Below are 18,143 nucleotides of genomic sequence, written 5' to 3'. Positions count from 1 at the left end.
CGATGGGGTCCACATCGAGAAATGAAAATACAGATCAGTACAGTTTATCAGTGTACTGAGCATTAATTTCCTTTTCAATGTTGAGTCGCATGTGAATGTGTTAGGCAGTAATTGCTGAGTCGGGCCAAGTTCATAAAGAAGATGCTTTTCACAAAATCCCCAACCTTCTCTTCAATGCCAAAAGTACTACTACTGCCTATATTCTTCTTCTTCTTCTTCTTTTTAATCGTGGAAATGATTTCTTTGGCTTTATTTTTATTCGTTATTATGGGTGTTAGTTAAATTGGTTGATGTGGAAGTTGGTCTTCATGAAGCTTAAAGTAGCTAGAGCTGGGAATTAAAAGAAAAGTTGAGGTATCGTAGTGGGACTGCTGGCTTTGGTGCATTGGGAGGACAAAAGTTCGAGATATATAATTTTATGATTGATGATTCTAAATTTGCTTGCTTGTGAAACTTTTCCTTTTGGGGATCGCGTAAAGCTCAATATATATAGAGCCCATACAAAGATATGGGGTTTCATTTAAAGAGGAGACAGAGTATATTTAATAGTCCCTAGGTCTAGAAAAGATGGGGCAAGTTTTCAACGAAAGCATGCCTCGCGAATTTACTCAATATATAGTTATGATACCTCTTGACACATCCATTGTAACTTACAAAATTGAAAATATAACTGATGAAAATTTCCCTCTTAATCATATATTCTTTGATAGTTGGTAGATAAAGCCCAATATATCCTGTACTTAATAAGAAGTCGGGCCCAAGAAGAATAGGTTAGATCTATATGGGCCCCGACAATCCAATAATGCAAGCGAACAGCATTGTAGATACTTGTCCTGACGAAAGCTATATTCATGAAAAATCTTTGCATCAACTCCTGTATAGGGCACACCCCACACCTAACGTGTAGGGATTTATTTTTTATCTTAGTTTTTATTCTCTTTCCTTTAACAAAACTTTAGAAGAGATAGGTTGGAAAGAGAGGCCAAGGAGAGAAAGAGGTTGAAGAAAGAGAGAGAGAGCACTAAAGGAGAGAGAAAGGTCGAGGAGAGCTTGAAGAAGGAGATAGAGAGAGGTCGGACAACAAGATTGAGTGGAGTGAGGAAGGAGAGAGAGAGAGAGAGATGTCAGATAGAGAAATTGAGGGGAGAGAGAGGTTAAGGGTGATGACTGGATGTGACGTAAAGTTGAAAAAGATAAAAAAGTGTGAGGTATGTGATAAAACAGTGGCTGATCTATAGCATGACTCATTTATCAATATGAGGTGACAATGTCATATGTACCAATTTCTTTTTTACAATGAAATATATTAATCATGGGGGAAAGTTAATAAAGAAGGGGAGGTTTAAAGGGGGAGTCAAATTCCTTGCTTTGATTCAAGTAACGTCAATAACTGTTATAATTCAAGTAGCGTTATTTTATAAAAGTCTTTATATCACATACTATTCTCATTACATAATTTGATTTTTAAGACTCAAATTTTAAATTTTATTTTTTAAATTAAATTATACAATAGTGTGTAGTATAAAACTTTTAAATAAAATTATTAGCTTATCAACCCGAAGACAGGGTATAGTTGGAATTATGATGTTGTGGGTGCATGCAACCCGTGACACATTAATTGACTAGAATGGTTGCTATAAATTACACAAGACTCTAATTTTCAGGAGAAGGTTTTTAGTACGTACACCAAGGAAATTCGGATCTCCCGTGAAAAGAACTTCGTACGTAGTAATAGAAATCCGTGCAATCTATTAGTAAATTGTAATAATGAGAATTCATTTTGAAAAAACATCAACGCGACAAGGTGATGAACCTACCACTACGCGGCAAAACAGCACATTAACTTGTAACGTGGAAAATGACCACGAGCTCCAAGACCCTTTTCTGTAGATGCACATGCCTACATATTAGAGATTACAATCCATCATGATTACATGTTTCATCCACCTATACTTAAACAATCCACAGTTACATAACAAATAAAAATCCACAGTTAAAAGTAAATTATGTTGACGGCCCAACTTCAAAGAAACATCAATCATGTGATTCGGCAGGCTGTCCAGTGTCCAATAACTATGTATGTAGCTTATTCTTTTTCTTCTTCTTTATATTTCTAAATTATGTTATGGTCCCACTATATATAAAGTTGTCATGGGTTTGATTCTTAAAATTCGAATTTAATCAACCTGATCCTTGGCGGTCGAAATTCATTAACCTTATTCTTTGCTAATTATTATGTCATGTCGTGTTTTCCACAAATAAAGGGGTTTGTTTTGAGGGGGTGATGAACAGTTGGGTCGGTGACGTGGTGAAAATCTTGGTGGCAATTTCACATGCACAAATCCAATGGGTCATGGGTGACAGGTTGGTGCGTATTGTTCAACTGCAGTTCAATTATTTGATGACGTGTAAGATCTGGTGGATTTGGTTGGTGGGGGAGATTGGACACTCTGGCTGTGTCACCCCCATATGATCCTTAATGCAAACCTGTAAAGCGTAAAAGCGCACCGTCCTAACCGTTTCAAGTCAATTGTAAATTGTAATCCATTATTGCCAATACTTCCTTGCTAATCAAAACTCTAGCCTTCTTCATCAATTGAATAGACTTTTAGGCGAAGTATTCACACTGTAATAAACTCCCCAATACATAAATAGTAGTAATATAGGTTAAAATAAATAATTGCCAGTTGTCACGTTAATTAATATAAAATATATATTTTTTAATAATTTGATATTTCATAATAAAAAATATATATTTACACATATAACTTATAAGAGAAATGATACAAGTAAACTTTACACCATATACTTCCACCTAACTAATATATAATTTATCATTTTTTGTTTTATTTTATATTTAAATATTAAGATAGAAAGATAAAAATAATAAATTACATATTAATTAAATAAAAATATAGAAATTAAGACTTTCATGTATAACTTCACAATTCATAAATAGCTGTTCTCTTCTAGGTATTACCAAAAGAACACGTAAATCATAAAGTCCAGTTGGGGGTGCTTTACCCTCGTGTAATGTGGCGAAAAATTTCAAACCAAACGTGTAGAAAAATAAACAAAAGATCGAGATAATGCAGCACCTTCACATTGAACCTTGACTTGTTAAGTAGTATATTTGAGAAAGAAGTAATAAAAAATACGAATGAAGATTGAAGACCAATGGACTGCGGCCACCCAAAGACCCCTCCACCCATGCATGGACTGCGCTACGTAGTCTACTTGGACGTACGGCCAATCCACGGCGTGATACGGGGAGCGAGATGTGCGGAGAAGTGGGCCCTTCCCCCCCCCCAATACTGTCTTGCCCGTTGAATTTTACTTTCCTTTTATCGCACCAAAAAATAAAAATAAAAATAAAAATCAAGCTGGGCGGGTAAATTGTTACGGCGGCATTACATCGACTTCCAACTTTAACAAAGCGAAAAGCCCCCAACTCAACGCATGCTTTCACGAAAATAGCACCCTGCTCGGCTGGATAAGTTTGCTCGACTTATCTGTCTTCAATTAAGCTATCTTAAGAATCTCCCAACTTGATTGATGCAATTGAAAGTTGAAACTTTAACTTTTAAGTTTTTTTTTTTTTTTTTAGCCTAAAATTTGATTCTTTCATATACGTACACATTTATGTTAAAAAATTATTTTTTTAAAAATGGGACTTGCAAATTATTTTATTTTATTTTTTAAAAATAATGGCTAATTTGATACACACGTGTAAGTGCAAAATGATCATCATATATACTATAAAGATATGTTTTTATTGCATTTAATTTAGGTCAAAACTGAAGTATTTCTTCGATTTCCCAACACGACCCCAATGAGTAGTAAAACAGAAAGGAAAAGTAAACAAATTTCGGTCGCACAAGTTGATTGCAAATCAAGCAAAGTGGTTTCATATCGGCCTTGAGATCCAGGCCCCTTTTATCACACACTATCATTCCATTACGCATCCCTTGCTTTTGCCCAAAACAACACTTATTATTTACGGCAAAAAAAAAATTCAATTCCCAGTGGCAGTTCCGTCAATTCTAAATACAAGACTACTGGTGACACTACCCTAAAAGAGATAAGAGGGAGAAGAAAACAAAAAAAAAAAAAAGTTATTGATTAGGAGAGAGACCAAACACCATTAATCAAGGGTTATAATTTATTCCCTCAAATTCTGCCTTTTATTTTTTTTTAATTTTGACAATGGTATTTTTCTCCTTCAATAAATAGAGTGCATTCTTTTGCTTCTGCTTAACCCCAAGTCCCTCCCACACACACAGCCAATAAGCATCAAGCCATATCTTTCTCTGTGCCCCTCGGAGCATTCAAAGATATGGCAACTCCTATGAGTGCTCTGGCCTGCATTCTTTCTCTAATATTGGCACTTTTGACTCTGGTCGACTCCAGAATCCCGGGCGTTTACTCCGGCGGATCGTGGGAAACCGCCCATGCTACCTTTTACGGTGGTAATGACGCCTCTGGAACTATGGGTACGTACTCTGTTTCCTACTCATAATTATAGCTCTTCATGGCAGAGTCTGCGAAAATGGAAAATCTCTCCAGATCTCTGTTTTCTTTATTTATTTGTTTTAGAACTCTGTTTTAACTCGTTTGAAAGCTTTTCTAACCAAGGGTTTCTAGCTTCATTTTCCACCAAGTCACCAAAGAGTAGAAAGTTCACCAGTATTTCACTGGTTCTATCCCACCCAATGATCACTGTCAAAGACAAACATGCCTCTCGACTCAAACACAGCAAAACTCACATTGGCCACAAACTCCAAGAATCCATTTGCCATTCTTTGGATCCTTAGGCTTTACACACAAAATCTCACACATTGCAAGTACTCTATTTTCTCATCATACGCTTTTTTTTTCCCTCTCCAGGAGGTGCTTGTGGGTACGGAAACCTTTACAGCCAAGGCTACGGCGTGAACACAGCTGCACTGAGCACTGCCCTATTCAACAACGGGTTGAGCTGCGGAGCTTGCTTCGAGATCAAGTGCGCTAACCAACCACAGTGGTGCCACTCAGGCAGCCCCTCCATCTTCATCACCGCCACCAACTTTTGCCCTCCCAACTATGCGCTTCCCAATGATAATGGCGGGTGGTGCAACCCTCCTCGTCCCCACTTCGACCTCGCCATGCCCATGTTCCTCAAGATCGCCGAGTACCGTGCAGGCATTGTCCCCGTCTCTTACCGCCGGTGAGCCTCTCGTACCAACTATATACGTGCTCTTTTGCTTTCTTTTACTCCTGTAGTCAGCCCATCTCTGGACGGACTCTGTTTCTGACGAATGGTAAAGTTGCGGTATTCTTTAGGAAAAGATAAAAAAAACAACCTGCATGGCATTGACCTTAAGCTATACGATTCGGTTGACTGCATTTTCACGTACTTGTACAGTGATGAACATTGAAAGTATCAGAAAATTGATTCCCTAGTGATTTCCATCGTAGTACGTTAAATTTACTGCCAGTAAAATCTGAACCGTCCATCCATTGCTAACATCATAGAATCACCTCCACTTTGACCCACGTGATTGTCACGTCCCTATCTTACCGTGACACGAGGACAGGGACCACAGAAGTGGCCTGTGATCTCTCGTCCATCAATCTGAAAAGGGTTCAGGTCGGACCCACCCATTTCAGCACCAATACACGACTCCCAACAGGAAACAGAATGGACTTTTCTGGTACACAAGCGTAAGCGCCTTCCTCAACCCAATGGTAAGAGAAGCTCAGAGAGGTGTGTGAGGTTGGATATCTGTAGTCAGAGAAGATTTTGATATTTTAAAATGAATCTTAATTTACTTAATATTTACCTTTTGTGCGTAATTGAATTTGTTATGTTTGTGTGTAGGGTTCCATGCCGAAAGCTGGGTGGGATCAGGTTCACAATCAACGGCCACCGTTACTTCAACTTGGTTTTGATTACCAACGTCGCGGGTGCAGGTGATATAGTGAAGGTGAGCGTGAAGGGTTCAAAGACTGGGTGGATGACCATGAGCCGTAACTGGGGTCAAAATTGGCAGTCAAATGCAGTTTTGGTGGGTCAGTCACTCTCTTTCAGGGTCACAGCCAGCGATCGCCGCAGCTCCACCTCGTGGAACATTGTCCCTTCCAGTTGGCAGTTCTCACAGACTTTCATTGGAAAGAATTTCAGGGTCTAACAAATCCCCATTTTCCCAGCTCAATATATGTCATTTGGTTTTTAACTTTATTTTTTTTTAAATTTTCTTGGAAAGTTTATGTGCGGGAAAGAGCAAGAAAATCCGGGAAAAGTGTGTATGTGGGGGTGAAACTTTTTGACTTTTGTAATGGTGCGAGAGAAAGTGAAAGGAAAAGCAAAAGGGGAGGGAATGTTAGGCGCTGAAGTGGCTGATAATTTATGTAAGCCCGCGGCTTAATTTTAAATCAAATACCTATATATATATATATATATATGAAGTATTTTCACTCTAGTCTTTATGAAATATTCCAGTTTGTGTGAATATCTGAATCTAAGATTAACAAATATCATTTCAATGCGAGGAAAATAGTTGAACATGGACTTTTGTCAGAAAGCATATCATCACTAAGAGATAATTCAAGAGGCTGGTCATGAATTGACCATAATGGACTGAACTTCGTAAACTTCGAAGTTTAGCAGCATTGCCCCTATAGTTTCAAGTTTTCAAACATGTTCTAAATTTGTGTGAGAAAACTAATTTTGTTGGGTAAGTAGCAAACTTCTGTATTCACATAACGAGAATGATCTGGGGAATTAAAATTGTTGGCTTAATTCCCCATCGACTTCTTTGGTTCACTGCTCAAGCTCTCTGCTTCTGAAGTTTGAAGGCTGAATCCAGGTTCCTCCTGTTAATGGACTGCGTCTTTTGCATACCTGGGCAGGTCAAAGTTATAAACTAAAACACTGAAAGAAGGTCTTATCAAACAAATGCCACAGAAATCTAAATGCTATGTACGACTTTGCGAGCACTGATTGATGTCAAATACAAGGAATATAGGACTGAATGGAAGTGAGTCTAACATCAGAGTAGGAAATAAGGATTAGAAATTTTTTATTTCATCATATTTTATCTGATAAGTTTTTTAAATTTTTATATAAAATAAAATAAACAATTCAACATTTTTAAATTTTAAAATAAAAATAATATTAAAAATATATATTCTAATAATATTTTATTTAACTTTTAATTTTTATCTTAACTCATCTCAATTTTAAAAACAAACGATTCCATGTGAAAGGCTCCCATCAAAATTTCTATTTACATTCTTACCTAGAAACTATAACTGTAGAGAACGGTTCACAAATAAATGCATAGATAATCTATCCTGTAATCCAAAGTTTTGAATATCATACCGAATATCTGGAACAAAATATTTTGATATTGATATCATTTCGTATACTGTTTCAGAATAATCGATATATGAATAAATTATATTTCAAAATAATAGTTTATATATGAATAAATTATATATAAATATATATATAAATTATAAATAGTCTAATCCGAATCGAGGGTTAAATAATAAGCTTGTAGTTTGAAAAAAAAAATTAAAAATTAAAGGTTGAAATATCGACCGGTACGAGCCGAAATATAAGTCGGTACAGGCTAAAATATCAGCCGATACGGTCGGTATTTGGACCGGTACCAAATATATATAATATCTTACCGGACCAGTGGCCGGTACGGCATATACCGACCGTACCAATCGGTATTTAAAACAATTTTGTAATCCCAATTGTTGGCCGTTATTTGTATATAGTGAGTTAATATGAGATGAATTAATATGGTTTGAGTTAAGAGTACTGATATACACACAATACTCTATAAAATGTTTTATGGAGTTTTAGAGCAGATTTATTGTTGATGTAGTCTCTGCACACAAGATGAGCATGAAGAAATTATGTTAAGATCTAGGTATCATTATGATCTAAGTAAATTAGTGGCCAAAACTAGAAATGATAGGTGATATGAATAAATCTTCCTTGCACTTTTTTTTTGGGGGGAGGGGGGTGTTGCAAAATATAAAATATAAATAATAATTATATTATTATTTTGACTTTTGAATAGTTAGTTCAATATGGATTAACCTCTTAAAAAATTTTGGCTTTACCCAAAGCCTGTTTTAGTCAAAACTAGTTTTGGAGTTAGCAAGAGTTATGTCATTGTTAATGCTCCTAGACTATTTGGCCAAAATTTGGATAGAGAATTTACTTATATAAATTTAGCTAGCAACTTTTTAACAATAACAAATAACACTCTCCAAATCTATCACTATTATATTAAAATATTGATTTTGACATTTTTATTTATTTTAATTCTAATTGTAATTTGAATATTTATTCGTTATTAAAAAAATATTAATTTTCTAAAGTTGATATTAAATTTTAAAAGAAAAAATTGGCATTAACTAATCATAATATTGTAAAACTAAAACTTGAAGCACTCCAGCAAAATGATGTTTTTGAGACGAAGAAAATTTTTTTGCAGTTGTGAGCTCGCGCAAAATGAATAACACGCGAGAGAGTGAATTTTTTATGCCAAAATAATATTTGGCCAACAATTTGGACTCAACATATTTGATTAGTAAAAATGATCAAAGTTAAAAGTATTGTAGTTTTATTGAGTCCACTACAGTAAATTTTTATGCAATCTAATTAAATTTTAATCAAAATATAATTTTATTGAAACAACTACTAATGCTCTTATGCTCTATCTCCAACAACCTTTGTATCGATTTCATTTGAAAGGCTCGCAGCAAGTTAGAGCACTTTGGTTCATTTCCTCTACATAGTTGTAGTTCTACTTCTACATTTGACCTCAAATTTGAGGCGCTACGGTGCCAGTCAAAAACAAGGTCAGGCAAATAGAAGTATTGGATGAATAAAAGTGTCGGCTACTAATATTTACTATTAAAAAATACTATATGTACTTAAAAAACATTTACACAGACTTATTTTTCTACGTCAACTATTAATAGGTTTAAAATTATAAAATTTAAAATTCAATATTTAAATTTAAAAAAAAAAAACTGACAAAACGAGTCTTTATCATCGAACTTCTTACAATTTTCATACAACTCATTTTACAATCAACTAAGGTAAACATACCACTTCATTTAAATTGAAATTCAATTTTGAGAAACTATTAAGTGGTAAAATAGTTTTAAGTTAATCATTTTCCTTCCTCTTTTATATTCATCCAAGGTTAATTTGACAGCAACTTTAATTTGTTTATTTATAGGATAATATTGCTGTACTGATCTCTTAATTTATTTCTGTTTTTACAAAGCTTTGATTTTTTTTATTCTTTTTTAAAGCCTGGGTTTTTACAACTCTTTACCATCTTTGGGTTTTCAAAATTTCTTCCTACTTTTTGTATCTAATGGTCCCTGATACTTCTACTTTCAATGGATTATCGTCTGCTAGAAGAAAAAAAGAGAGATCTTGACGCTATAACATACTCCATAACAGGATCACGGTTATGTTCTTCTCGTCAAATCGTTGAGCACCTTTAGGAGTTAATTTCATCAGTCCCTCAAGTTATCCATGCAATTTCCCTTCATAGTTTAAAGCCCAATCTTCTAAATTGTTGCTTGGATTTCTTGACAATGTAAACAAGCATGCTACTTCCGCCTTGGCTTCAAATTAAAGTCCAACGTTTTCTCCCAAAAGGTGTTAATTACCTAATAGACAATGTTCAGAGAATCATACCCAACAATTCCAAGGGAAAAAAATTAAGAAAAATTTGGACACCAAAAAAGAAAAACAACTTTATAAAGATGTAAAGAGAGATGTTGGGGTTGTGAGATGGAGTTTAGTAGATGAAAACGAGATGAAATGACTCGCCATCTGTGGATACCATCCCTACGGTTGTCTGGCCGCTGCCTAATCACACTTGTAAGATTCTAAGAAAACAGACAAGTATGAAGAAGGCTTTCTCTGTAGGCATCATTGTTTCGGTGAGAATACAAAAACAATCCGTTTTCTCACCACAAATACAACAGATGCACAAAACAAAACGAAAAAAATGAAGGAAAACCACGATAAAAACGGGAAAATGAAATGAAAGGGTTTTGGGGCTCATATCAAGCGTAAAAGAATTGGACGATCTGTCATTACGGGAAGAAACCCAATACGAGAAGAGAGAAAAAGAGTCAGATTTCAGACACCAAGGCCTTCCCTTTTGGGGTTGGCGGCACCTTCCATTAGATTCTCCTCCGACAATGTTCAGAGAATCAAACCCAACAATTCCAAAGGAAAAAATTAAGAAAAATTTGAGAAAAACAACTTTATAAGGAAGATGTAAAGATAAGAGATGTCAGGAATGTGAGATGGAGTTTAGTAGATCAAAACGAGATGAAATGACTCGTCATCTGTGGATACCATCCCTACGGTTGTCTGGCCGCTGCCTAATCACGCCTGTAAGTGATTCTAAAAAAACAGACAAGTATGAAGAAGGCTTTCTCTGTAGGCATCGTTGTTTCGGTGAGAATACAAAAATAATCTGTTTTCTCACCACAAATACAACAGATGCACAAAACAAAACAACAAAAAAAAAAAAAAAGAAAAAAGAAAGGAAAACCACGAAGAAAAGGGAAAAAATGACTTTGACTTAACAGGGTTTTGGAGCTCATATCAAGTGTAAAAGAATTGGAAGATCTGTCATTGCGGGAAGAACCAATACGAGAATAAAGAAAAAGAGTCAGATTTCAGACACCAAAGCCTTCCCTTTTGGGGTTGGCGGCACCTTCCATTAGTTTCTCCTCCAGATCGAACTGGGTTTTCCTTTTTCTTTGTTGGGATCCCACTCTAGCCCTCTCTCTTTATAATCATAGCCCAAACCCTCTGCTAACATAAGCTTAAAACCTAGGACAAGCGACGGCATGCTAGAGAAATGAGTAATGGAAAGACGAGATAGGTTTTCGGCACAGAGAGCTCTCGCTCCGGCACGATAGGCTGATGTGTTACCATTTTAAGGAGCAATGACTTGCGTGGTAAATTCTAGGGTTTTGTTTAGGCGCTGTGGGCCTCCAGGCAGCCCCCGGTCCATATTGTTTCGTAGCTGCAGCGAAGCCGGGCCTAGCCCAATCTGGATTAACCACGGCTGTAGTTTGATTTCAAAAAGTTCTCATGGAGAACGGCAAAATCCCTACAAAATGGAATTCCATAATTTACAAAGAACAAATGCCATAAAGGCACAACGCCCTCAAGTAAATGGGCCAGCTCATTCCATCTCCATAGTGACATGTCATTTGGAGCCAGAAATATCATTTCCTGCAAACCAGCAGCAACGTTTTACATGTGAGAAAAATTCAGCATGGCTTTGCATACTACAGGAAATCGTGGGTATGTTGTAGCTAATGTTGATGTTGATAACAAATGAACTGAATGCAAATGCAGTATTTGCAGAGAAAATGAAGTGAAAAGATGGCACCTGGCCTAGGTAGTAAAAAGCTTGTCAATAACCAAAGGAAACCAACCTAGTGTGGGTAGCAAAAACAAGTGAAAAAGATAGCAAGTTCAAAACCCGTCTAGATGGCAGCCCACCACATTATATCATTATGCATGAATACCTGCCCTTAATTTCTGTAATACGCTATCTGAAACACCGACCTTCAACTCATTCCCCTTTTGCGTTTAGATCCTTTCCATTGCTCCAGTATAGATTTGACTCCTTCTTCAAGTGTAGCCCTTCTTCCCTCCACGTAGTTCCACAATTCAGATGTTATATACTGTCCACTTGGGTTGTATTCATTTATCTCCATTAAAGCAGTAGTCACGGCCTTGTAAACTTCATCACCCAATTCATTCCTCAAACCTATTAATTTCTCATCTTCATCATTTATAACTTCCTGAAATGATTGGTGACAGTCATTCTAAGTAAACTGCATACAATTAGGGCAATAGAATCCTTGATGATTACATGAACTTCAAAAAACTTAAAAGATAATTGTACCAAAGTGCATGCACAGACCAAATTGAAAAATGCAGAATAGCAGAAAGCAAATTCCTGAAAAGCTACATAAGAGGACATTGGCAAACCACCAAACAGACGTGTAAGCAGCACCTATGTTCAGACAATGTTTTTTTGGAACGCAAAATACACAACATCTAAGAAAAACAAAATGCACTACTTTCCATGCAACAGATATAATCTACAACCAAGAGTAGTATATAGTAAAGCCAGATTTTATGAGTTTTAAGAATAACACCTGCTGTTTCCCTTCAACTGTAGCAAATTTAAAAGGATGCCAATCGGGATCCTTCATATATTCTTTCCACAGTGAGCACAGTTCTGAAGCTCTCTCAGCAGCTTCTTCCTCATCATACTTTCTCTTCATTGCTTCGCGAAATGGTTTATCATCAAGTTCTCCCATTCTCTTAACCCCGATATCACCACGTATCTCTATCTCTTTCCAGTCCTAAAAAATAAGAGCATTAGTATCTACTCACAAGCTGAGGGAATTTGTACCAAGTTTAATACTTTTTAATTCAGAACATAAGGAGTTTTCCCAAAAGCTAGCATACGATCCACAGTCCACATCGATGCCATAGTGTAGAACACCGGCAATCCAAGTATTCTAATTAACTCATGAGTTAGTCACCTCTGGGGTTCATAATGTTAATAAATAAACAATAAACTCTCCGCATAACTATACCATTTTTCTACTTAATTCTTATAAATGCATGCATTTTAGAGCTTCTTGCAGCTCATCAATTAAGGGGGAAAAGAACTTACATTAATTAATTCTTTTCGAGCTCCTTGCAGCTCATCATTGCTCTTGCGCTCCTTCACTATTAGAGCTTGATTCAAATCCTCTAAATCTTCAAGCTCTCCTTCTTTTTCACGCAACTGTTTAAGTATTGTCTCCAAATTTTTCAAAACGTCTACATCTCCATCATCTACCATGTGCTTCATGACATTTAATGTCCCTCTCAGTTGCTCTATTTCCAATTCCAGCGCTTGTTTTGCATCCAGTTGCTTTTCCAGTTGAATTATTCTGTTATGGAGTTTTTCCTTTTGCCTCTGCAAATTCAATGGTAATATATTACCAATTTCTCTTCTCCAAAGTTGAAAAGGAGATGTTCAGGTTATTTTTTAAGCTCTTGAAAACAACTAACAAACCTTCTGATCTTCAGCCAGTTTCAATACATTTACATCAGCCTTTTGTTGCTCCAAAGAGGCCAATTGCAGAGCACTATTTCTTATGGCATTCTGATAGAACCACAAAGAGCAGCACTGTCAGGCATATCTCTTGCACACGTGCATATAATCATTAAAAAAAATAAACTATTGTTGTGATCGGTTGAATACAAATCTTAAGAAAATAGCAGGACTTGCTTCGATGATATCAAGTTTAATTAGTTTTGTAATCAATCACTCTATAGACGGTATTGACTGTTGAGACGTTGGGATATGCATTGTCAGTTAAAATAAAGCTACCTTCTCAATTTCTTCAGCAAGCTTTCTTCTTTCGCTTTCGTTATGCGCATCACGCTTTTCCAATTCCATCCCACGCATCTCAAGCTCTTTTTTCTGAGATTCCAGTTGCAACTTAATCTTTTCATGGTCATTGGAAATCCTCTGAAAGTGATTCCTTGCACTCAGTTGTCTTTTTCTTATATCTGTTACACAAACAAACATGGAATGGATTAATACCACTAGAATGCCCAGAAAGCGGAAAGGAATGGAAAGTAACAAATTCAATATGGTGAAATCTACATCACAAACCTTCATTATAAGCTTGAAGGAGCTTATCTTTCTCTTCCATTAAGTTCCGAAGGGAAACTGAAGTCTGACTACATCTTTCCTCCATCTCTTTCAAGTGCCTGATCTTCAGCTCAAAAGTGTTTGTCAGATTAGATATAAGCTTGTCCTGCTTTCGGGCTTCTTCCTCCATAATTCCAGAAATGGTTCTAATATCCCCAATCTTTCGTAAGTGGTCCCCGATAATCCCACTTGAACTGTAGTCATCCGCACGGCCAACCCAAGCATAAAGACCAGATTTTTGGCCACTAATACCAAACCAGTCCTTTTTCCCATGATGATCTGCCTCATAAGCTCTCTCAAATGACATGGCATTATGTAACCCAGGCCAATCTTTTTGGAATTCCACAACAGCACTGCCTGAATGACCCCGGAAATTCCATAGAGGGTGGACCCTTATGGGATTAAACCCACCACTTTTCAATTCATCCCTCAGCTTGGATCCACTTTCTCCCACATATCTTCCTTCATCTGTCCGTCTTGTTGGAATGTTAACCACAATTCCTGTCCAAGGCCACACGATTCTCTCATTGGGGTTGCAATCAATAGGAGGATCACTCTTGAGAACAGGTGTTGATGGACCTGCCAAATCCTTTTCCAAATATTTCACCAGAGCAAGGGGATTAGCCTTCTCTTTTGCGTTTTTCTTTTTTGAACTACTTTTGCAAACAGGTTTTGATGGACCTAAATCCTTTTCCAAATATTTCAACAAAGCAAGGTGATTAGCTCTCTCTTTTGCGCTTCTCTTTGTTGAACTACTTTTGCCCACCCCAGAAGCATGCTCAAGAATTTCATTATATAGATAATTCTTTTTTCTCTTCGGGCAGTAGGGGCAAGCAAACGTCTCGTCAGAATTTTTAACATTGCGATTCCCATTCTTCAATTCTTCATAATATTTATCTTCATACTCGTCCATTTCAGATTCACTAATGTCCGTATCTTCTCATGAGCTGTAACACATTACAAATACCCTCAAAATTACAAAGTACCCGGAATTTTGAAGGGGATAAAAAAAAAGAGGAGGATAAAAAGAAATCAACTTTCACACTTGCAAATAATTCACAGTAGTATTATCAATTTTTTCACAGATGACTTGATTAAATACGAGCATTAGGAAGTGAAAGAAGGGTAATTAGAACATAAAAAGAGTAGGTACACACGCTTGAGCGTTTAACACAGAAACCGTTCCAGTTCATCCAAAATCTTACTGTATTTAATCCAAGATCTATCTTTTAACCCCCTTCTTGCATTTGAGACCACACCTGTACACACATAATTCAAAACAGCCCTCGCACATTAAGGGGATGAAAAAAAACGCAACCGGGAGTTTAAAGATGCAACCTTGAATAAAAAAAGAAGTGCAAGCGGACCAGCGAAAAGGAACATGGAAATGACTTTTACAGACAAGTCTAGAGCCTTGTACTCTACAGATGAGAAACAGAGAGAATCAAAACCCGCAAATGACCATGCATGTAGGACATATTATCCAAACAAGCGAATGCATGCATAGAAAGAAATAGAGCAGAAAATGTGAGCAGCGGAGAGGATCACCTGCAAAATTGAAGGTACCTGGAGGTCTCTGGAATCCTGGACAGAGAAGAGTGTGAGAATGTGGTGCTGTGGGATCCCTTGGAAGAATTAGGAAAGGTTGGGGTTATGGGTTTAGACCAAGGGTGCTGGGGCAAAAACTTTAGCGACATGCGCTTGGTGCTGTGAAAGATTCCCACCCACCCAGCAAGAGGACAATAATAAGTGTGACTTCGTATGTGTGAGTTCGCGCGTCAGGTGGTTTAGTTGACGTCCCAAAATCATATCAACCAGAAAAGAAACAGTGTCTTTTCTTCTCCCCAAGCCACAAACCTCTGAACCTTGGTCGTAGAGAGTTGACGCCATAGCCTGGGGGGGCCTCCATTGCCGAATCATGAACTGTCAATATTGAAAGTATTATTTTTTTAACACACTGTACAGAATCAATACACAATACTTTGTATTAAAAAAAAATTAAATTTTTAAAGCATGAAATGGCGAGTCATGATTTAAATTCTTCAATTGTCCGGATTTCATTTAAGCATCTTAATTTACGTGGTTAATTTATATTTTACTCCAACTCAATATATATTATCAGCTTATGGTTTTCTCGCTCGAGCAATATGCTGATTAGGCACCTTCATCAGTTTCTCTAAGAAATTATTTGGTTTCTTCATACTTTATTGATGGAATTGGTTTCGGTTCAATCTCCCGGCATGCCTCCTTCACATTTGATATTCTACTGTTCATCTCATCCAAAACCGAATAGAGGAAAACACAGAGAGAAATGAAATTACTATAAATGTGTATTTTCGGATCGATAAACATGTCACTTTAACGCCAAAAACTTCTTTTTTGTGGGTTTTTTTTTTTTCGGGTGGGGGACAATACATAGACATGTTTCACCACGTTGGTCGCGTGCAATGGACCCACTATAACTTAGGTTAAACTAATCTCAAACGAAGATCTTGCCGATGGCCTTTTGGATTCTCTACCTCTTGTATTAGCACGAGGCTTATGAACATTCTTCTTCGATAAAAACTTTAGTTTACCGCTGGATCTTGTAGAAGACATGCTTAGGATTTCCGATACAGAACCCAACGAAGATCTTCTTTCCTTTATGATTCTTTCTTTCCTAAATTCATGATCACGGTTTTCTGATCTGGACCGCTGAACATTGAGCACTGACGACCGGATCTCTGGTCCGCATCGCAAGTAAGTCAAGTAACCGTCTTCTGGTATTCTTGTTAAATGCTCCATTTCCCTTTCTCTGCTTCGTTCCCTCTCTTCGTACAAGCTTAGTTTCAGATCCTCAACTTTTCTCTCCAGCCACAATATTTCTTCCTGTACCATTGCTAGTTCTTCCAGAAACACTTGAACCTGAATTACACATTCATCTCTGAGGTCATTTAGTGCATAATCTCACTGAGCTATAATTGTTGTGTTATTATCTGCCTTTACCTGAGGTGGAACCGATGAGCAAAGACTTGGGCGGGAGGAAATTGGCCCCTGAAGTGCAAAGCGCAAAATTCTGTTCAATGCCTGTTCCTCCTTCAGTTCTGCCTCTAGCAAACTGACCTGCAAAAAATATGGTGTGAAAAGTTATATGCCATTTTCTTTGAGTTTGGATTACTCGAATTCTAATACCCAAATAGGAAAGTAGTAGTACAAGCTCTTACCTCTTCCTCAAGGTCCAGCCTTTTCTGCTGCTCCTCGCCTCGTTGCATCAGTAGGTCCTCGAATTTCATTGCTCAGTCAGAGAAAGAAACTCTAATAATATATAACAATCTGAGACCAAGAGGCACGAAAGGGGATAGATTAGAATAGGGGTACAGAGAGTTAGGAGTAGTGCTTTATTTGGTTTGTTCGTGGGTACCACTACAGTATTGGTGGGGCATAAAAGGACCCAGAGAAGAAATGGAAGGAGAAAACCATGATTTCTGTGCAGTGGGAAGGATATATTAGAGTAAGTGAAAGTGATTTGAAGGTTGGTATTATTAATTGTTGGGTATATTTTTGTGGAGAGCATGGCCATCGCATGAACTCATTAATGTACGTCTTTATTTATGTCAACAGAGAACAGCGGGGGCTAGCTGGAGACGTGAAGCCCATGAACTGGAGGAGTTAAAATACTATCACATGAATACTAACTACGTATATAGTTGACGGGATACCGCCGCCTGACCCACCTTTAAAGCCACGTACTCTAGCAGCTGTTATTGGAGGATAATACAGAACCACATGCAAAGGGAGGAAAGGAAATCGTGGTTACTGATGCATGAAGCCCTGCCATTTCCGTTTTTAGAAACCATTCACATTTCTGTTATTTATTTTGTCCTATTCCTTGCTGAGCTGTATATTAAGGGTAGTATTGTCTTTTCATATGAAATAGGCAGTTAGAATATTCTTTAGCAACTGTATATAAATATATGCTTGTACACTTGCTACGGCATTCAATTGAAATACAGAGAGTTTCCTTCTCTTCATCTCTGTATTTTCATACTTGCAAACTTTCTTTGTATTTCCATTTCTTACATGGTATCAGAGCTCCCTCGATCCAATGACAACAAATACTGAGAATGATGTTCTTAAATCCACCAACGACAAGCCTTCCTTTGAACGATACCTCAACTTTTTTGACCCTTTCAACCCATTCCGAATTGAGAATGGTGATAACCCTGCTGCTACATTAGTTTCTGACCTTTTAACTGCTGACAATTATGTTAGCTGGTCACGTGCTGCTAGCCGAGCTCTTCGTGCAAAGAACAAGCTCGGATTCATCAATGGCACGATTCTTAAACCCACTGATTCCTCAGATCCCCTTCTTGAAGCTTGGGA

At 37.1% G+C, this 18,143-nt stretch overlaps 3 protein-coding genes across 7 annotated transcripts; 1 reads left to right on the top strand and 2 right to left on the bottom strand.

The window, feature by feature from the left end:
- Nucleotides 1-4,241: 4,241 nt before the first annotated feature.
- LOC109008573 (expansin-A4) lies at nt 4,242-6,419 on the top strand. Its single transcript, XM_018988725.2, has 3 exons — nt 4,242-4,493; nt 4,888-5,206; nt 5,861-6,419. Exons 1-3 carry the CDS (start codon nt 4,337-4,339, stop codon nt 6,168-6,170), a joined length of 786 nt encoding a protein of 261 aa, XP_018844270.2. The 5' UTR covers nt 4,242-4,336; the 3' UTR covers nt 6,171-6,419.
- Nucleotides 6,420-11,073: 4,654 nt separating this feature from the next.
- Nucleotides 11,074-15,583, bottom strand: LOC109008569 (protein INVOLVED IN DE NOVO 2-like). Of its 5 annotated transcripts, XM_018988716.2 has the most exons (9): nt 15,330-15,583; nt 14,987-15,040; nt 13,743-14,728; nt 13,455-13,636; nt 13,137-13,226; nt 12,750-13,037; nt 12,223-12,432; nt 11,624-11,862; nt 11,074-11,284 (listed from the first exon to the last, which is right to left on the bottom strand). In XM_018988716.2, exons 3-8 carry the CDS (start codon nt 14,692-14,694, stop codon nt 11,626-11,628), a joined length of 1,959 nt encoding a protein of 652 aa, XP_018844261.2. In that variant the 5' UTR covers nt 14,695-14,728; nt 14,987-15,040; nt 15,330-15,583; the 3' UTR covers nt 11,074-11,284; nt 11,624-11,625. The 5 variants fall into 5 exon arrangements, with proteins under 5 accessions (XP_018844261.2, XP_018844263.2, XP_035539042.1 ...); XM_018988718.2 differs by lacking the exon at nt 14,987-15,040; XM_035683149.1 differs by lacking the exon at nt 14,987-15,040 and having other exon boundaries at nt 15,348-15,583.
- Nucleotides 15,584-16,132: 549 nt separating this feature from the next.
- LOC108981578 lies at nt 16,133-17,217 on the bottom strand. Its single transcript, XM_018952810.2, has 3 exons — nt 16,985-17,217; nt 16,767-16,883; nt 16,133-16,685 (listed from the first exon to the last, which is right to left on the bottom strand). The coding sequence occupies exons 1-3, from the start codon at nt 17,051-17,053 to the stop codon at nt 16,245-16,247; spliced, it is 627 nt and encodes a 208-aa protein (XP_018808355.1). The 5' UTR covers nt 17,054-17,217; the 3' UTR covers nt 16,133-16,244.
- Nucleotides 17,218-18,143: the final 926 nt, after the last annotated feature.

This window comes from Juglans regia, chromosome 12 (genome assembly GCF_001411555.2).
Source record: "Juglans regia cultivar Chandler chromosome 12, Walnut 2.0, whole genome shotgun sequence".
Lineage (NCBI taxonomy): Eukaryota > Viridiplantae > Streptophyta > Magnoliopsida > Fagales > Juglandaceae > Juglans > Juglans regia.
Note: the sequence above shows the minus strand (reverse complement) of the source record. Positions and strands in the feature narration are given on the sequence as shown.

What these genes read in the sequence shown, in the direction of transcription:
- LOC109008573 (XM_018988725.2), top strand. Translation starts at nt 4,337, where the DNA reads ATGGCAACTCCTATGAGTGCTCTGGCCTGCATTCTTTCTCTAATATTG. An exon ending in TGACGCCTCTGGAACTATGG is followed by an intron (nt 4,494 to 4,887) that starts GTACGTACTCTG and finishes TTCCCTCTCCAG; the next exon opens with GAGGTGCTTGTGGGTACGGA. An exon ending in GTCCCCGTCTCTTACCGCCG is followed by an intron (nt 5,207 to 5,860) that starts GTGAGCCTCTCG and finishes GTTTGTGTGTAG; the next exon opens with GGTTCCATGCCGAAAGCTGG.
- LOC109008569 (XM_018988716.2), bottom strand. Translation starts at nt 14,694, where the DNA reads ATGGACGAGTATGAAGATAAATATTATGAAGAATTGAAGAATGGGAAT. An exon ending in TTGCTGAAGAAATTGAGAAG is followed by an intron (nt 13,227 to 13,454) that starts GTAGCTTTATTT and finishes TGGTTCTATCAG; the next exon opens with AATGCCATAAGAAATAGTGC. An exon ending in CTCGAAAAGAATTAATTAAT is followed by an intron (nt 12,433 to 12,749) that starts GTAAGTTCTTTT and finishes CTTATTTTTTAG; the next exon opens with GACTGGAAAGAGATAGAGAT.
- LOC108981578 (XM_018952810.2), bottom strand. Translation starts at nt 17,053, where the DNA reads ATGAAATTCGAGGACCTACTGATGCAACGAGGCGAGGAGCAGCAGAAA. An exon ending in GGCTGGACCTTGAGGAAGAG is followed by an intron (nt 16,884 to 16,984) that starts GTAAGAGCTTGT and finishes TATTTTTTGCAG; the next exon opens with GTCAGTTTGCTAGAGGCAGA. An exon ending in GCTCATCGGTTCCACCTCAG is followed by an intron (nt 16,686 to 16,766) that starts GTAAAGGCAGAT and finishes TGTGTAATTCAG; the next exon opens with GTTCAAGTGTTTCTGGAAGA.